Genomic DNA, 19,886 nt, shown 5'->3' with positions numbered 1-19,886 from the left:
TTTAGGCCTCAAAATGTATGGAAAATGCAATTATTACATTAACTGTGGAATTAGTAGTGCCAATTTTTTTATTTATTTATTTATTTTTTCACCTGATGAAAATCTCCCCTGTAAACATAAATGTAATGTTCTGTCCTGAACATTTGAAAAGCTGCTTCAAAATATGATTATAAGCACTTAAGTTTTTGCACACACATGATCACACACACACACACACACACACACACACACACACACACACACACACACACACACACACACACACACTCCAACATCATCTACTGTAAATTTCTTGCTCTGAGGATCAGCAGCATGGTATTCATCAGTTGCTTGTGCTGGATTTGGAGCTCATGTCTGACAAATAGTGACGTCACTTAACACCATGTCCCCCTGTTAAGTCCTGTGACTATAGGGGGTGAAGACTGTCACCTCCCTTTTCTTAATGATGGAGTGCACGTGTTGCCAAGGGCTAATGCCTTTTTAGTGACATGTAACACCAATAACATTATAAAATACCTATTTACATGAACCAGAGGTGGATGCTGCACATTTACTCAAGCAATGGGTTAAACCAAAGCTCTCAGGTACTTTACTTGTCTACTTCCATTTAATGCAATACTTCTATTCTATTATATTCAACTCTTCTATTCTACATGATAATAGACTTTTTACTCCAATACATCTATTGGGTCAGTGTAGTTACTAGTTACTTTCTGTATTAAAATTTAAAGAACCTATAAGCATATAAAAGATACAGTACCTTTTTATAATTCATAGCATAACATAAGTTCTTTTTAGTTTGATACATTATACTTGAGTAAATGTATGCATGCATCTCTTTAACTTAAAGGAGCTATTTGTAAGTTTTGCTAACGCTACATAGCCAACATTAGCATTAACAGCTGTTTACTTACCAGTCTTGAAGCAACGAGTTCAGCCTCAAACTTCATTCCTTTACTCGCCAAGAGCTGCCTGCAGTGGTTGAAAACGACAATGTTAACTCTGGTCTCTATCACATGTTTTTTTTTTTTAACTGATATTAGCACGCTAACCAGCTAGCTCCAGCCTGTCTCTTCACTTCCAGATAGTGACCCACTGTTGCGACCAATATTCCCTGAAGACTCAGAGGGCTTATTATAACCTCTTGTCTAGTAAACACAATGATGGCCGAAGCACTTGTCAATCAACAATCACCACCACCTGCTCCCAGCAAGACACCACATTCAGCGACAGAGAAAACTTACAAATAGAAGGGCTGTTTTAAATATTTGTGGTATGTAAAAACATTTACTTAAAGTAAAAGAAGCAAACACTTCTTCCAGCACTGCATATATAGTATGTAAATTAATGATTGGTTACTTACTCTACTTTAAATTCTAAATTCTCTCCTAGGCTCACTACTATTTTTATTTTTCTTAAACATTTTCCCTTCAAAAACATGAACGCTTACCTTTCATCCATATTACATACTGTGGATTGTCCAATTTGACTGGCAAACTCTGGAGTTTCAGTATTCTTTTATTTTATTTTTTTTGCAGTTTGATTAGAGTCATTTCATAATGACTTGTCGGGGATAAAGTGAGAAAGAGAGGTCTGTTCCAATGAAGCAGGTCGCTAATTGTCATTTTCTTTATTTCTTTATTTGTAGAAGATAAATACAAATAAACAAATATTCATGGGACAAAATGACTAAATAACAAAAAGATTATGATTTGAAACAGCTTTGTAAAGAAGACCTTCAAACTAAATCATTATCATATCATTTAGCTTAACATTCAGACAAACACAGTATTACATATACAGTAGCTTATTGTATAGCTTGTTGTACTCACTGAGAAAGCTCATTTGTAGCACTTGTTTTGGGAAATAGGCAAAAATACCATACATACAAAAAGCAAAATCATACCTGTTAAAAATAAACTTATATTTTTGTATTTAAACATTTAATATATAGCTGCAACAACGTTTCAATTTCCCTGCATCACTCACTACAGTATTCACAGTGTATACTGACAAAATATTGTCATCACATTGTATTGTAAAGTTTTGCGTCCTACTTTCAGCACTGCTCATCCATCCACTTAGACATTTTCTCTTTCTTCCCTAATCCGTCTCTTTCCTGCTGTTATCTGAATTCTTTTTATCACTGTCGTCTTTCGCTTTCTCTCCATTTGCTGTGGTATCTTTGAGACTGGCTGAATTTTTCTCCTCCGTGTCCAGTTCTGCTTCACTTTGCACCTCATCATCTTCTCCGCTGACCTCTCCATTCACCTCTCTCTCCTCTTCCCCTGACTCTTTGCTTGCTCCCTCCTTTGTTTTGTTCACATCTTTCTCCTGGTTACTGTTGCTACTGTTACTTCTGCTGTTATCTGTGTCTTTTGTCTCGTTATCTGACTGAGTCTTTCCTGGGTCATTGCTGTTTTCTGTCTCTTTCTGCTCCTCCTCTGTGTCTACATCATTATTTTGGTCCTTACTGCTTTTCTCCCCCTTACCGCTGTCTTTATCTTGCTCCTCTTCTTCCGTATTTTTTCCCTGCGCATCCTTTTCACCCTGAGAAGATGTATGGCTTCCATCCTCTTTCTCTTTACCGTCCTGGCTCTTATCAGTGTTGCTACTGTTGGCCCCCTGCTCCTCACTCTTAACCCCCTCCTCACTCTCATCCGTGACCTCCTCCTTCACTTCATCTTCTACCTCCTCCTCTTTCTCCTTAGCTCCTGCTGTTGCTTCACCCTCTTTTTCATCACTTGGCCCCTCAGTTTTCTTCTTCTCGTCCCCTCCCTCTTTTTCATCACTTGGCCCCTCAGTTTCCTTCTTCTCTTCCCCTCCCTCTTTTTCATCACTTGGCCCCTCAGTCTCCTTCTTTTCTTCCCCTCCCTCTTTTTCATCACTTGGCCCCTCAGTCTCCTTCTCTATCCCTCCCTCTTTTTCATCACTTGGCCCCTCAGTTTCCTTCTTCTCTTCCCCTCCCTCTTTTTCATCACTTGGCCCCTCAGTCTCCTTCTTCTCTTCCCCTCCCTCTTTTTCATCACTTGGCCCCTCAGTTTCCTTCTTCTCTTCCCCTCCCTCTTTTTCATCGCTTGGCCCCTCAGTTTCCTTCTTCTCTTCCCCTCCCTCTTTTTCACCATTTGTCTCCTCAGTTTCCTTCTTCTCTTCCCCTCCCTCTTTTTCACCATTTGTCTCCTGCTTTTCCTCCTTCTCTTCTTTGCTGGGGGAGGCGTCTACAGCTGTGGTGTTTTCGGCAGCAGCATCCACCTGCTCTCCTGCCTTTTCACCGTTCTCCTCTGCGGCATTTGCAGCATCATCTGCAGGTTTCTGTGATGAAAAGATACCATAGAAACAATTTATAAAACTTATTTATACTCTTATTTATTTTAAGCGTGGGACCTACATTTTCCTGAAACAGAGTGACAGTGCTATAGAGTCATGAGCTCTTATGAATCAAGTGGCTATGTTTTTCTTTCAAGTACCTTTTCACGGAATGTCAGTCAATATGCAACAAGTAGTGAGAGTCAAAGAATCAAAACAGGCAATTGAGCTTCCCAATGGAAATGCATATCAATTAATATGCAATTAAATAACAGGTATCATATTATTAGGTATATAATTAATTAGTTAATTATTCACAGTCCAGTCCTCCAACCCAGTCTCATTAATTCTGTATTTAAGGCAGTTGAAATATAGGTTTTGGCTCATTACTATAAGATTGTATGCATCAGACTCAGCCAATTACTGATGATATAAATATACATTCATGACAAGGTATTTACAAAAACCCATGAGAGAAAGAATGACATGCGACAAAGAACCAAAGACCATGGCAGGAAATGTGTCTGCTGTGCTCCCCACTAATGAGAGGTCACATCAAACACAATGTATCCCTGCATCTCTTTTAAAAGGCGTCATTTTTGTGCTCCTACAATAGCCCATTATGTGCACTCCTGTATGTTTATACCTCTTCAGCTGGCTGGTCTTGAGGGGTTTTGTCGTCAGCGTTTCCATCATCAGCCTTTGATTCCGGGTCATCTGGGAATAGAGAGAGGGGGGTGGGGGGTGGGGGCATTTTAACAGGGCACACTGAGCATAGCAAAAGAGTCAGGCTTGATTCTACAGATAGTTGGCTGTTTCTTTAAAGTTGAAAAAAAAAAGAAAAAAAAAGCTTGTTTCAGTATGATATTATATAGAGATCAATGTGTTTCATCCTAATGTGTGATATTGTGTCTTGGATGGGCTTGTTAGAGGCAACATAGCTTGAAGGTGAGTGATAGGTGTCATCCTATAGTGTAAACATTTATTCTATCTCACACAGGCATGAGACGACTTGTCTGGGCCAAATCAGACAAAATAGAGGCAGAAAGGTAAAACATTTATATAAACTGCATCAAAGGCACGGATAATATAGTAATTCGTTGAGTGACATTATGTCTTGAAGAGGCTCAACAAGACTAAATGAAGCGGTGCACAATGTAACTGCACTTTACAGCATTGTCTGTGTAGAACAATCGCAAAAAGGCTATGTGCTGGTTAATTCTGATTAATTTAATTCCAGTCTTGTTGTGTGAAATCCTCATTAGTTTGCTTTTCATTCTCTAATGTAATTTAAACAGGTTAACTATTCCTTTATGTGCTAACTACTTTTCAAGACCCAAAAACGTGAATTCCTCCGTCAGAGCCCATTACGTCATTTCAGAAATCCATAAAACCTCTCCTATAAACAAGGTGTACAGTGTTCAGTGTTTTCAGGCTTGAACAAACACAGCACAAGAGTGACACCTGGTGGCAAAGGGGGGGAGCACTCATTACTTTTTTTCTCTTTTTTTTCTTTCAGGCAAGTAAACAACTTCCTCAGACAATGGAAGTGTGCCAGAGAGAGAGAGAGAGAGAGAGAGAGGCAGTGAACATTTTACAAGCTGAAGGGAGGAAAGAGCACTGCAGGGAAGTTCAGGGTCAGGGGACGATTCAGAATACAAATGTCAGATTGGATCGCTGTTATATTCATCATCATTATTATCATTACTATCACCACCGCAGAGAATCATCCTCATAATCACCACAGGTAGCCTATATTTCATAAGGCAGAGATTGTTCTACCTTAACCAATGCTTTTACTGCACATACCCACAAACAAGCCAGATCTCTTAAAGAGATTCCAGTGCTGATGTTTATGTATAACAACGGTTTTCAGGGTAGCACGAAGGGAGAAATGGACCCTGCGTTTTCTTTTTAATTTGGAGAAACAGTTTGTTTGATTGAAGGTTTTTCAGTTTTTCAATTTCTAACTGAAGTTTCAAGCTATTGTCAAGACAGTCTAAATAAAGTACTTGAAGCTAGTTGCATGGCAGTACAAAAAGACAAGGAGAAAAAAAAAAAAGAAAAAGAAATATGACAAGCCTTAATAACAGTCCACAAGATTAGTTTCCGCTACGGAAAATATCTTCCACTGGCCCCCTGAGGAAACACCTGTCATCATTTATGGTCTAAACAACTGCAAAGTGATACTGTGGATCCTGGTGTTTAAATGAAGACATCATACCGCAACTCAATAGCAGCTCCACACTCATTTCTATTGAAGCAATCAGCTCAGCAAGGCAGGTTTGTTGGAGTGCAAAATTAATACAGGGATTTTCAGTTTTCATGTGAGCATGTGCATCAAAGGCCTTGGAGTAATTAACCCTAAACATCATAAGAGGAATACAACTATACGCTCTGATAAACAACATAATTACACACTTGTTTTGAAACACTGGATGAGACTGAAATTTCCAATCAGAAAATAAGCGGCAAAAAGAGTGGAGGAAAAAAAACGAACAGTGTAATTAATGTCTTTAATATTAGTTTCCCTTTCTACACATACCAGTTAAAGAAGAAAAATGACTTGGGTATAGATTAGAAGAATTTATGGAGACATTTAATGCATTTCAAATGCAAAACTGATTGAAGTTTAGCTATGGTAGGAGATGAAACGTTATGGTAATAATAATGGACCTCTTTAAGAATATTTTATGGAAATCACCCGCATTCATTAAGAGCGAGGGCCGAACGATTGAGTGTAAGCAGTAAGCATCGGATGAGCCGCTACGACTCTAAACATCTTAAGGTGATTTGAGGATGAGGCAGAGGCTCATGAAAATGCTAAATCAAATTAAATACAATATTTAGAATCTCCCCCTTCTTCATTAAATCCAGTAGATTTGGGTTCTGGCTTTTGCAATTGGTTCGACAGCTTTGTGTATTTGTGTGTAAAATGTGTCTTTTTTTTCCTGTCATAATCAAGTATAAATCACACACACACAAACACACACTCAAACACACATATTCCTTCTTTCACTCGTGCACTTTTGGCACACAAACAGCGACAGAGCACACCCACATTTCAGAGGTAATGCTGCATCTCATCCATCAGTGTGAGGTAAAACAAGGATGCAACTGTAAGCGGGTATAATTACTCACGCAAATGGCTCCCGTTTGCCATTCTTATGAAAGGTAAAGTTATAAATGACTGGTGTTGCAGAGAAATGTAATAAAACACAACTGAAGATGAAGTGATAGCAGGTAGTAAACTGCAATAACCTCCCACTCCTCAGCAAGCAAACTCTGTATCTCTCTTCACACACACAGACACACACACACACACACACACACACAAACAAACACACAAAGACGTAAACACATTATGCCACTCTGCGGGACTTCAGTTTTAAGGGACTGCCTCATAACACAGGATTTTTATGTGATGTCCGTCCCCCGCACCTCAGATACACACACAGTAACATGGTGCAGCATTTCTTTTTGATCTGTGTTTCCATTTGATGTGCTCATTCACTTCTAGTAACCACAACACACGGGGGAAATCCAGTGTGCAATGTACACAAGGTAACATGATGTAAATACTATTCCATGAAATATGTAAAGACGATATTATATTAATCGAGTTAATTAAAAAAACAACATGTAGCACAGCAAGAAGCAACCCGCTGTGCTTCCCTGTGCTTAGGTGAACTTGACCCTGAACTACACTGTCAACAAACTGCCACAGCACGGTACATCCTCCCATCTCTTCTGAGGGATTGCTACCAATCATCTCTTGTTTACAGAGGTTGTAACAGTGAGTTTAAACTCAAGGGAGTTGGATGATATATGTGAATAAAGCTTTTCTTTTCTCGGACCAAATAAAAAGAACCATGTCTCTTTTTATGAAGAACGTGCAATTCTAATGGCGAATGAGACAATGGGCATTACATCAGTGTATCCTCCACTGCAGAGTTGGAGCGGGCAGCCATGCCCTGCAGAGAATTGTGGGGTCTAATATCATGTTTAAAAGCTTTTCCATTCCTCCAGGAAGCATTTCTGTGTAAAAGCCACATAGTGCAATCAAGTTCTTGACTCCACAGGAAATCTGCAGCAGACCGGTTCAAAAGTACATTTTTTTTTTCATTGCAAATTCAACCATGAATAGGTTCATTGAGGATGTAAGATGCTTTAAACGACTGTGAAGTCACCATGCTGGTGAAACCTGCTGTTTTTTTTCTTATGTTGTGCAACTCATTTATTCTAGTTTCTCTATAAGCTGTCATGTCATTTTGTTTAGGATTAGAAGATTCCCCAGTGCTGTGGCACTTCTGGGAAAACCTATTGAACAGAATCAAGTTTTCCCTAGTGTTGAGACACGACTAGAAAAACATATTAGTGAAGGTTTTCAGCTCACAAAGTGTACTGAAACCTCCCCCCCCACCCAAAAAAACAAAATGTCAAATAATGGAAAACAATTGGTCTTGCACTGTTAATAAGATAGTCATCATAAAAAAATTTCTGAATCCAGCATTTACTGTGCAAACTCACATCCACAGTTGTTTTGCCAATGTAGTCCTTGAACGGAAAAGGAATGCTGAACAAAATCCAGCGTCCATCACCACAGCCTAATGGGGTACACAATTGTTAATGCATCCTTTTTGTAGTCCATATGCAGCACGAGACACTCAGGCATTATTACCTCTGACAGGCTGACATCCTTACAAGCAGACTGGGAAGACATCTTCCTGGAAATGCTTTGGATGTCATGGTCAATAGTGTTTTTCTCTGTCTGCACAAGAACAGAATCTTTATTCTTTCAAAACCACTTCTGAAAAATCAATGCCTTAATGCCAAAGGTTGCAGTGTAAATAAATCCAAATCACCGCTTTAATAAACAGTGTATTTATACTTATAAACCAAAGCATGGAAAAAATCGTTGACATGGCCTCCGCAAGCCAATTCTACTTCCAGCGGATTAGTTCAGTAGTGTTAGCCTTGACACACTACTTAATGTACCTAAATCACTCTACACAACATATCACCACACACTACACTATATTGCGTATATATATCCAGCTGATTTACCCCAGTCAGCACATGCCTGAGTTATGGTGGGGTGTAAAACAACATGGGTAGTAACTCTGAACAGTAATTATGAAATGTTGCCACTTAGCAAGTGTGCTCCAGTCACTGACCAGGGTCCTGTTAAAGCATTTAATTACTGTATGGCCAGCTACCATGAAAGAGGCCCAGTTGGTGCTGAGTTTATAGTGATGTGACACAGAGAAACTAGTCCAGCTGCTTAGTATAAAAATGTGATGACTGGACACTTTCTCTCTTGCATACACACAGTATGTTTTCATGCAATTCAGAAGAGCGCACGGCAAGGGTATGAAGAGATTCATTAGATTTGGAGTTAAGGTGATGGATGTCCCCAGTAAAAAATACCACAGTTGCTTCATTCTCTGACATCATACAAACACATACCATATCACAGCAGAGCATATCCAACTGATCGCGTTGGTAATGCTAATGCTATCTATGCTAACTATTCTATTGAAGGGGTTTGCCATAGATTTTACACGGTTACGATTGCTAGTCACAAGAGTCGCAAAAGTAAAAAGGAAGCTTTTCTGATGACAGACGCTATTGAGTTGCATTATGGGAAATGTAGGATGTAGCCTTTCTGGAGTTTGACCCATACTGTGGACTAAGGGATATGATATCTAGGCTTCTGCTTGTTTTGTCTTTTCTGCGTCCCCCAACTTTATGGAAGTGCAAGGTAAAATTGTTGGAGCGTCACTTTAACAGCTCAATCAATAAGCCTGAAGGAGACTATGGAATGTGGACTGTGAATACATGAATGCACTACAAACAGATATAAAGATCTTGTACTGTGTGTGAGCATGTGCTCTATGACATTTTTTAGTATGTATTTAAGTATTTCTGGTCTTTAACATCCTTTGCATTAAGATTTGTTTCCAAGATGTAGCTGTATGAAAAAAATACCATACATTATCTCGAGAGTGAACCTTTCCAGTCGTGTAAAAAATGCCTCTTATGTGCAGCCCTGTGCTTAAATAGCTTTGACATTAAATCAGAGGAAAGCTCTGCTTGACAATGTTGCAGTCAGACAGGCCGAGTAATATTTATAAAGGTCATGACTTCAGTTAAATATTTTAATAATTCATGGAGTTTGTTCTCTTTCACTTTTCTCACAGTTGCCTGAAACCTTACCATCCAGTGCCTCCATTATATGAAGGTCTCATTCCAAATGGCTTCTGTCTAATCAGTGTAAGATGAACATATATTAAAATTGGATTTCTTTTTCTTGTCAACACACACACACACAGAAGCACGACTGAGTGCTCTAAAATGCAGCTACTTTATGTTATGAAATCTTACCAACCAATAGCTTCAGTATCGTATGATATGATTGTGTATGTCATCATTAAAACCAAGATACACTGAAAGCAATGTATTTGTATTATAATTCAAGTTCGATAAAGGCCTATGTGGAAGAATTCTCATTTTGCTGATGTGATTTACACCCTTTACAATATGTTTTCACATTCACATTGATTGAAAGTACATTGTTTGGACTAAAACTGGCAAATACACAGCATTTGTAAAGGTATGTGTGAGTGCTTTGTGTGATAAACACATAGCAAACACAGCCGCTTCAGATGCCCTCCTAAACACGGCTCCAACCCACGATGTAAACTATAGATCTCCATAAACGCGAGATGTTTACTCTTTCCATTTAAGCTGCGTGTCAAAGTTGCTCCACTGTCTCAGGCTGCTACAAACCCCTGCAGATGCTGATGCTCCTATCACAACCGCTTCAGATGCGCGTCTACCGGCTCAACCTCAAAGACGGTCCTAAAACGTGCAACGCGGGCGAGATTAGAAGTGACAGACATTCAGAAAATTTGTGTCATTGAAAGTGTCACACGTTACCCTAACCTTACACTTTTGTATGGCGTAGCTGGCGCTGCTTGTATGTCACAACTGAAACTCTTGTTAACAGATTAATGTGACAGATTAGTACAGCTACCCTGCTCTTTAATCCAGTAATCCTGCATCAAAGGGTCATGAAGAACCTTTTTTTCTGCTGTAGTGAAAAGGGGGAGATGAAAGCAGGGGAAGAATGAAGGAGGGATATGGAAGGATGGTCATGGAAACACATGCATGCACATAACACATGCATAAATGCTTTAAAAAAACAGTGTGCGCACAAACCACACAGAACTAGGCAAGGAAAAAAAAAAAAACTTCCTTAAATGTTGCCATTTCTCATCCTTCACTGCTTAGCCTCTTTTTTTTGACACAGGCACACGATTTAAGACACACAGCCTCTTTGTGTACATGTCTCCTGCCTCCTAAGGCTGTTTTGAGCCCTATTTCATGCTGACAGGCATTATAGAAACATATGCTAACAGGGCTAATTCCCCAAGGCAGCATCACATTTTATGACGCCAGAGGCAGAAGGTTGATCTGGCTGGATGGCTGGTGTATGTGCAAAGGCACACATGAACACACAGACACAGACACACACACACACACACACACAAACACACCCACACACACACACACGCACGCTCACATATTCAGCAATCTTCATTTCCTTCACATTCAACTTGTAAATAATACCAAGAATGTTTCCATTTAGATTTTTTGAAATTAGTTTTTTTTTTTTTTCTCCTGAAAAACACTTCAACTTCAAACTTTCTTGACTTCAAATCAAAGTCCTTTCAAGGAGAAGAATGGAAACAGACATAATGTGGCTCTGTAATGTATGATAAATTGAATTGGCTCCTGCTACAATACATTCAAAGATGGGGCCTAGTGCATGAAAAGGACTATTCAGAACATGAGGTTTGGCGTAAAGTGGTTGCCCTTGATGTTTCAATGCTAAAATTTACACTTACTGCTCTTAGATTGTTTGAGGTAGTCGTTTTTTTGTGTGTCACTGGGTTTAAGGCTGAGTGCGAGGAAGCTTAAAAAAAAAAAAAAATTCCCATTGCATCAAAGAGCATGAACCGAATGAACCTGTAAATCATATACCAATAATGTGGTTCTTGGTTGATTGTTCACCATTATCTAAAGGAGGACAATTTGCTTATATTGACGGATAATGCTTGCGTTCAGGTTAGACCTGAAAAGGGAAGGCGTCATTTTGCAAATTGAAAAGCCAACAATAGTGTGCCCCCTCATTAACGCACGCACAGAGGCATGTACAACCATTGCGAGGGTCCAGATAATCAGCAGACACACTTCCCTGTCTGTCAGCTTCCCTCTCTCACTGCCTTTCCCCTCTCTCCACTCGCCCATACCTTTCTGTCTGTCCATCCCTCTTGAAGTGCAAGGCTCTTTTGTTGATTTTCAGAGCAGCAATTTGGCCCCAGCGAGGGGGCACAGACAAGTAAAATTCTGCTTTGATGACTCTAAATGGAGAGATTATCCAAATGAAAAGCAATTATCCAAACCCCACCCATCCCTCTACTCCTCAATATCTCTCTGTGCCTTTCTTTACACCCAGCGCTCTCGCTTCACCATCTCAGCCCATTCATCATATTCACTATTTGATTCCACCTGTGCTCTCTTTTTTTTTTACCTCTTTTCTGCTTCCTCATAATGTTCTCCTCCCTTCATCATCTCAACCTTTTATTCCCTCTTCTTTAACCTTCTCTTTTATCATCCCTCCCTGTCCTTTTCCTCCTATCCTTTATTCTTCTCCCTTTTCCCATTCCGTCTGCTCTCTTCACTTCTTCTCTCCACTGCACCATTAAACTGAACCGATCACAAAGGCCCTTTAATAAAATGAACACTGATAAACATCCTATTTCTATTTTGAGGTTAGCAACGACTGCTAATTGGTTACAAACTGAACATGAATGGGTTTTTGAGAGAGGAAGCTAACACTGGCCGAAACTGGACCAACAATTTACCCAATTTAAAAGAGCTGCTTTAAAGTAGAACTCTGTTGGCTGGAGCGTACGACAGGCAATGTGTCTTGTTGGTTAAGTCTTTTTAAGCCAAATGTCTTTGTTATAGTGAGTTCAAATTCATTCAATGACCTTTGCTGCATGACTTGCCTCACTGCCTCCCCCTTGTCTTTGCTGCCACTCACCACCGTGTTCACTCTAATGAAGCAGAAAAGTCAGAAGCTTTACAATACAACACCCAGAAACCGCTGGAGTCATCCTCAGTCCGGCTCCGCAGCAGCTGATAGACAGTGAATAATGGGGACTGGCGTACCGACACACACACACGCATAGACACACACGCACGCAAGCACACAAACTAACCTCGCTGTCACAACAGAGTCGGCACAGAACAGAGGGCGAATCTCAAGTTACGGGGTTGCTCTGTCTCATTTGTCTTTTTTTTCTTTCTACTCTCTCTCATCTCTCTCTCTCTCTGTGCATCTCTCGAGCCCCCACCCCACCCCACCCCACCCCACCCGGTCCCTGTCTCACAAATACATTTACAATGACATGACACCTTTATAATAATCTTTTGTTTTCCTTCCAATGTTCCAGCACACCAGAGATCTAAAGTGTGGGTTTCATGCTGTGTTCTTTCCACCGCCTCTGCCAGTCAGCCAAACTTTTTGGCTGTGTTCCCTTTGGCAGCAGAACGGGATGTGTTTACCTCAGACCCAGCCAGGGCAGGATTTCCCCACGGGGGAAAATAACACCAAAAACACCTCTGCTCTGCTGTGAATCACTAAACAGAGGTGATACGAACACTTTGTTCCTACTGAGAAGCTAAACTGGACAAACAAAGAACACAACGCTAAACTTACTTAGTAATTTGTTTGTGGTAACGTTTGTGGCCAATGAGCGCCTATGGTTTCAGCTTTGGAGAAGCCAAATGGATAAATAATATTTTCGCGTTGATTTTCTTTGGAGGAGGCAATGAACAAAAAGAGCCTCAGGGAAACTTCAACCTGCTGTATCTTACACAAAGTGTGTTCAGCACCATGGACAGACACAGACTGAAACTGCCGTACAGAGACTGCATTACCACCACTCCACTACGCCTCGCAATGGATAAGCAAAATATTGTTTCTTGCAAGCATGATAGCATTTAACAAAGGGCTTTATAGGTCAAAGAGTGGAGGGTGCATGAGAATGCGATATGCTCTCTGAGCCATTCAAACAATCTTGTCTAACGCCTGATCTTGTTTTCCGAGCTGTCTGTCTGTTAATTTAATCTTTGGTCAATGTCACCCAAGGGGACCAATAACGCAACATGGTTTTCTCTGCCTATAATATGACATGCCACACAAGCTGATGTACAGAGGATTTTGAGGGTGACATTAGCGATTTCAAATGCACACACAGAGACACACGCGTGCGCACGCACACACACACACACACACACACACACACACACACACACACACACACACACACACACACACACACACATTCCTTATTCCCATCTCTTTTGATGCAAAATGCCAGCTCCCCTGAACCACAGACACAATTCTCCACGCTCCTTTGGGCTTCTGCTGTCAACTCTCCTGCCAGAGGAGAGAACAGGCCACATCTATCACCAGCCACAAGATGACGTAATGTGGTTCATACCGCAGTAGGAGTTACAAAAGGGTCAGCAGCAGTCTGGAGAAAATCTAAATACCTCTTTCCTTTTTCTAATTGTCGTTGAAACAATTAGAAAAAAAAAATGCTCTAATTTCTCGCTCCCTTTGTTATTGCATTGAATGCATATGCTATTCATGGAAAAAAAATTAAAAATCTGTTAGTCTCCCGGAGCAACAACACATCATGAAGGTGGGAGGATTTCCAGTTGCCAAAGAGCACAAAAGTAAAGGTGGTAGAGAGTTTCTTCATAGAACATCAGCCGGGAAGATGACATAATGTGTTTCTTGTAATAACGGTTAATGTCATCATACTAGACCTACTTTCAATATTCCTGTGTTTTTTTGTTTTTTTTACAGAGCAACAGTGCCACTATGTGGCCATTTTAGAATGCAGCAGGTTACATAAGATTTTTAAGACCATGCATTACATCATATGTCTCTATATCTTACATTAATCCTAACTGTAGGCTGTACAGCCCTGTTTGTGCCACATGTTGTGGTAATCATTTATGGGAGAAGACGATTCAGACGTAAAAACATTAAAAGGCTGGGTAGCAGTCGCTATATATCAGTGTCACATTGTCGTGTATTAGAGGGAATATTTATGTATGTATACACCCACCTGGATGTTCAGTTTATCATGGATTTATGAACGAACACACACACACACACACACACACACACACACACACACACACACGCTCTTTACCTAAAATGTCATCCCATTACATCACATCTTTTTGTCAGTTTACCGCAAGGAGCTGTAAGAAGTAATTTTTAAGACTATTATTATATATCTTACATATGGTTCTATTTGCTCCTATGTGTTACCATTGTCAGAGGGGCCGAGGGTCATTCTTTGTCCGCTCCTCCTCTTCCTCAGAGACATGAGTCTGGCCTGAGAGATCTCTCTGACGATGGAGGACAGGTGGTCTTTGTTGTGTCCGTTGTTTCCTGGAGGAGAGGTCTTGGAGTCTCCATCTCCACTGCCCTGAACCGTGGACTTAGTCTGGGGGAAGTGGAAGTCGATGAGAAACAGTCAGTTGATGAGAACCGTGCGAAAACCATAAGCAATTGTAAAGGTATATACAGTTTGAAAATAATAAGAGAGATGACACTTTCTCTTTTACTTTATCGGAAGTTCATGGCCAGGCATTTTGACATGAGTGAGCACTTTGTTATTTAAACTGGCTAGGGCTGGGGAAGTGATAATAACTAAGTATTCAAACAACGGGATTTGTTTAACTTGGCATACAGTGACAAGGTTGAAGTGCTGGGAGTGTATTTTCCTTTGATATACAGTACAGGCCAAAAGTTTGGACACACCTTCTCATTCAATGCGTTTTCTTTATTTTCATGACTATTTACTTTTGTAGATTCTCACTGAAGGCATCAAAACTATGAATGAACACATATGGAATTATGTACTTAACGAAAAAGTGTGAATTAACTCTTAAATAGGTCTTATATTTTAGATTCCTCAAAGTAGCCACCCTTTGCTTTTTTGATAGCGCTGCAAACCTTTGGTGTTCTCTCAATGAGCTTCATGAGGTAGTCACCTGAAATGGTTTTCACTTCACAGGTGATCCTTGTCAGGGTTAATTAGTGGAATTTCTTGCCTTATTAATGGGGTTGGGACCATCAGTTGTATTGTGCAGAAGTGAAGTTGACACACAGCCGACAGCCCTCTTGTACAACTGTTAGAATTCATATTATGGCAAGAACCAATCAGCTAAGTAAAGAGAAACGAGTGGCCATCATTACTTTAAGAAATGAAGGTCAGTCAGTCCGGAAAATTGCGAAAACTTTGAATGTGTCCCCAAGTGCAGTTGCAAAAACCATCAAACGCTAAAACGAAACTGGCTCACATGAGGACCACCCCAGGAAAGGAAGACCAAGAGTCACCTCTGCTGCTGAGGATAAGTTCATCCGAGTCACCAGCCTCAGAAATCGCAAGTTAACAGCAGCTCAGATTAGAGACCAGATGAATGCCACACAGAGTTCTAGCAGCAGACACATCTCTAGAACAACTGTTAAGAGGAGACGGCGCGAATAGGGCCTTCATGGTCAAATAGCTGCTAGGAAACCACTGCTAAGGAGAGGCAACAAGCAGAAGAGATTTGTTTGGGCCAAGAAACACAAGGAATGGACATTAGACCAGTGGAAATCTGTGCTTTGGTCTGATGAGTCCAAATTTGAGATCTTTGGTTCCAACCGCCGTGTTTTTGTTTGACGCAGAAAAGGTGAACTGATGAATTCTACATGCCTGGTTCCCACCGTGAAGCATGGAGGAGGAGGTGTGATGGTGTGGGGGTGCTTTGCTGGTGACACTGTTGGGGATTTATTCAAAATTTAAGGCATACTGAACCAGCATGGCTACCACAGCATCCTGCAGCGACATGCCATCCCATCCGGTTTGCGTTTAGTTGGACCATAATTTATTTTTCAACAGGACAATGACCCCAAACACACCTCCAGGCTGTGTAAGGGCTATTTTACCAAGAAGGAGAGTGATGGAGTGCTGCGCCAGATGACCTGGCCTCCACAGTCACCGGACCTGAACCCAATCGAGATGGTTTGGGGTGAGCTGGACCGCAGAGTGAAGGCAAAAGGGCCAACAAGTGCTAAGCATCTATGGGAACTCCTTCAAGACTGTTGGAAAACCATTTCAGGTGACTACCTCTTGAAGCTCATCAAGAGAATGCCAAGAGTGTGCAAAGCAGTAATCAGAGCAAAGGGTGGCTACTTTGAAGAAACTAGAATATAAGACATGTTTTCAGTTATTTCACACGTTTTTGTTAAGTACATAATTCCACATGTGTTCATTCATAGTTTTGATGCCTTCAGTGAGAATCTACAATGTAAATAGTCATGAAAACAAAGGAAACGCATTGAATGAGAAGGTGTGTCCAAACTTTTGGCCTGTACTGTATACCGGGAGGATCTAGAAATGTATCAAGTATTCGAGTACTTCAAGCGTTTTGAGTTTTCCAGTAGTGGGTGTTGCGCACCTTGAGTGTAGGTCACACTAATGTGATATGCTGGTATCAAGTGGAAGTAAAACAATATGCCTCATTATCCTCCTAAATATTAAGCAGTATGTTACTTGAAGCTGATAAATTATGAAATCAATTACTGTTTTTTACTTAACTAACTGTGGTGATTGTGTTGAAGCTACGTGTGTTTTTTTTTTTAACAGAAAAACAAAACTCTGCCAACTCATGTATATGTTGCGTCATGACAGTAGCAGGAGAAAGCAATAAAAAAATTATTTAAATCAAAAAGCAAAACAATTATTAACACTAAGGGGCGCTAACAGTTGTGTATCTCTGACGTCTGCAGGCAGATGGAAATCAGGATAACAGGCACTGAGTCTGCTGTCTGACTGTGGTACATGAGCAATCCTGGGAGCCCCGAAGCTTCCAAGCTTCCGGTCTCTTTGGTATTCCTCTGCATATGTGCTGCAGTTGAGGGCAGCGAGTCTGTATGAGAACTGGTTTCAGCAACTGCCAAGTCGAGTCAAGGTTGTAAAGTTTGTATGTGTTTGTACACTGAGCAGTCTCAGCAGTGGGCGCACTATGCTAAGTCCTGGGGGGGAGAACATGTCTGCCAGTCACCACCTGCACTGTTTAAAGCTGAACTTTGTCACACAGTTGTTAGGTGAGTTTGTACCACTAGTGGGGATTGTAATGCTTTAATTATACGGCTGACAGTTCGTTTGGAAACATATAAAAGGCGAGTAGGCAGGAGGCAGGAGAAGGCGAGAGTTATTGTCACTGTTGGACTGGGCACATAGCTATTTCCTGGAGGCAGAATGTAACAGTGTAAACTTGATTTGCAGCGAACTGAAAAAACAAAATACCGGTAGAAAATACTTGTTTGTTCATTTTGTGCCAGCACGGTAAGGTAGACCTACCTACCTCTCCTAATGTAAAGTCTTCTTCCACTTCTTTGGCAAAGGTAGTAGAAATATAACATTAGTACCAGAGTTGAGTTAAACAAAGTGAACGTTGCCGCATGTTTTTGCCTGTACAAATGAATTTGTGTCCACTTTGGAGTCATTTGGACTTTAATGGGCTGCTGAGGCCTGTGCTCCAAAATGTAATATTTCATTTCGCAAAAACGGTGTGAGCACAAATTTTTATTTTGCCTGCACAAATGTGCACAAATAAATACAAATGGTTTTATTGATACCCTCTTCCTATGGGATGCCAACTTCAAAGAGGTACAAACTCACAGTAGACAATGTCCATTTTTTGTCCTGTACACATCTTAGTGAAATTACATCTGAATTTTCAGATGCGTGAAAGACTGGCTCATTAAGTTTATAATACAATTTTCTGTGTTGAGGCATTCTTCGATATTTATTACTACAGCTGTCTGGGCCCCCACAGTCCTTCAAAGCTGCTGATAAAGTAACACACACATAACAAGGTGAACATCATCTATCTATAATGATTCTCAGGTTGTTTTAAGTTGTTCCTCCAACAATGCGTGTAAAAAAAAAAAAAAAGGTCTGGCATTGTGTGTTGTGTAAATGTGCACAAAGCTGCACCGCTGCTGAAAAATCCTGGTGGAAACAATGTTCTCAGCTCCACTTTAAGGGTTTGTAAAATATTAAATTTAATAATCTAAATAATTAATGCAAAAGGCATATCATTCTTACATTTCCATTTTGCTTGGAGAATCTGTAGATGGGTGGAAGAGAGTAAGCTTTCATTCTGTAGACAAAACAGACAAAAAGATGTCACTCACATGAATACATGATATGTGTTAAGTGTCTGCCTTACAACACTGATCCATGAACACATAAGGCTGAAATTAGCCATGAATTGCTTAATATTTGATAATCCAATCAATCAAATACCTGCAATATAAAAAAAGCCAATTAAATAGTGTGGGCCTATATTAAATATTTTCAAATTTGAAAACCTACATAGCTTTGTATTCAATATGTGTGTAAAAAATGGTAAACATTATTCATTTTCATCCTCAAACCCTAAATACCCTGCATCATTGGTCAGCACCGTTTACTGTCCGCTGAATTAATGACTCGAGATACCTTGCTCAATATAGAGTTACTGTTGAAGGAGTTATGTCAGTATACAAGAAAACCTAAGCACAACATGGACCTGTGTTAGCTTTATGTTGGATTAAGTGCAAAATTTCAAACTTTTATATCAGTTTGTGCAACTTCAAGGTTTTCATGTCTGTATTGTGGGATAGGTGTGAGTGCAGATACTGAACCCAGTCCACACTTGGTAAGTTGCCCCCAGTGACCCCTCATATTGGCAAATTTTGCAATGACATCTCTAAGCCCCCTTAAACCTCCCATAAAGACACTATACAGTGCACTGCTGTTGCCCCAAACCCCCCTAAGTGGGGCGCCTGATGATGTGTGCTGTAGCTAAATGAACCAAACAATAAAATGACAATAAAATATAAAATGATGCCTCCCTGTATCATTCAAAGACATTCTGACATTAAGTTAAAGCTCTAAATCACAATTTCTATCAAGATGTCAGCGTCTTCGGACGTGTTACAACAGTATATCTTCTGTAGTGCGGCGCTTACCCATTGACTCTCCTTGTCCCTCTTGGTTTGGTGAAGAGTAGGTCACTGTAGGACAGCTTCTTAAACTTTTCTCTTCCCACAGCCACATACAGCTGACCGCTCTCCAGCTGAGTCCCGGCAGTCAGCTGGTGGCCTTCGTCGGTGTAGAGACTAGAGCACACAAAGAGAGCCAAAAGCCCCACGGTTTCCATCATGTGTTTATACCAGTTACGAGCATATTATTGTGTTTATGTGTGTGTGTGTGTATCACATTCAACAAGTCTTTTTTTTTTTTTTTTCATTTATACACAAGTTTATGCAGCAAGGTACGAGAAAACCTAATGAGATCATCTGCTGGAATGGAAGAACATGTGTTGCAATGTATTGCTCTTGATTTATTTTGTTAACAAGTACAGACAGACATTATATCTTC

General features: G+C 40.3%; 1 protein-coding gene across 1 annotated transcript in view; it reads right to left on the bottom strand.

Moving 5' to 3' along the window:
* Positions 1-1,624: 1,624 nt before the first annotated feature.
* The window catches only part of LOC111673072 (uncharacterized), a 23,583-nt gene continuing 5,321 nt past the window's right edge, over positions 1,625-19,886 (bottom strand). Inside the window, 6 exon segments of the mRNA XM_023430726.2 lie at positions 1,625-2,128; positions 2,131-3,312; positions 3,953-4,023; positions 14,732-14,909; positions 18,567-18,621; positions 19,475-19,624. Coding sequence (XP_023286494.2) covers positions 2,060-2,128; positions 2,131-3,312; positions 3,953-4,023; positions 14,732-14,909; positions 18,567-18,621; positions 19,475-19,624 — 1,705 coding nt within the window. The 3' untranslated portion in view covers positions 1,625-2,059.

This window comes from Seriola lalandi, unplaced genomic scaffold (assembly GCF_002814215.2).
Source record: "Seriola lalandi dorsalis isolate HSWRI2012SDOR001 ecotype SW California unplaced genomic scaffold, Sedor1 jcf7180002054910, whole genome shotgun sequence".
Taxonomy (NCBI): domain Eukaryota; kingdom Metazoa; phylum Chordata; class Actinopteri; order Carangiformes; family Carangidae; genus Seriola; species Seriola lalandi.
The sequence above is the reverse complement of the archived record's forward strand: the minus strand, read 5'-3'. Positions and strand labels throughout refer to the sequence as shown.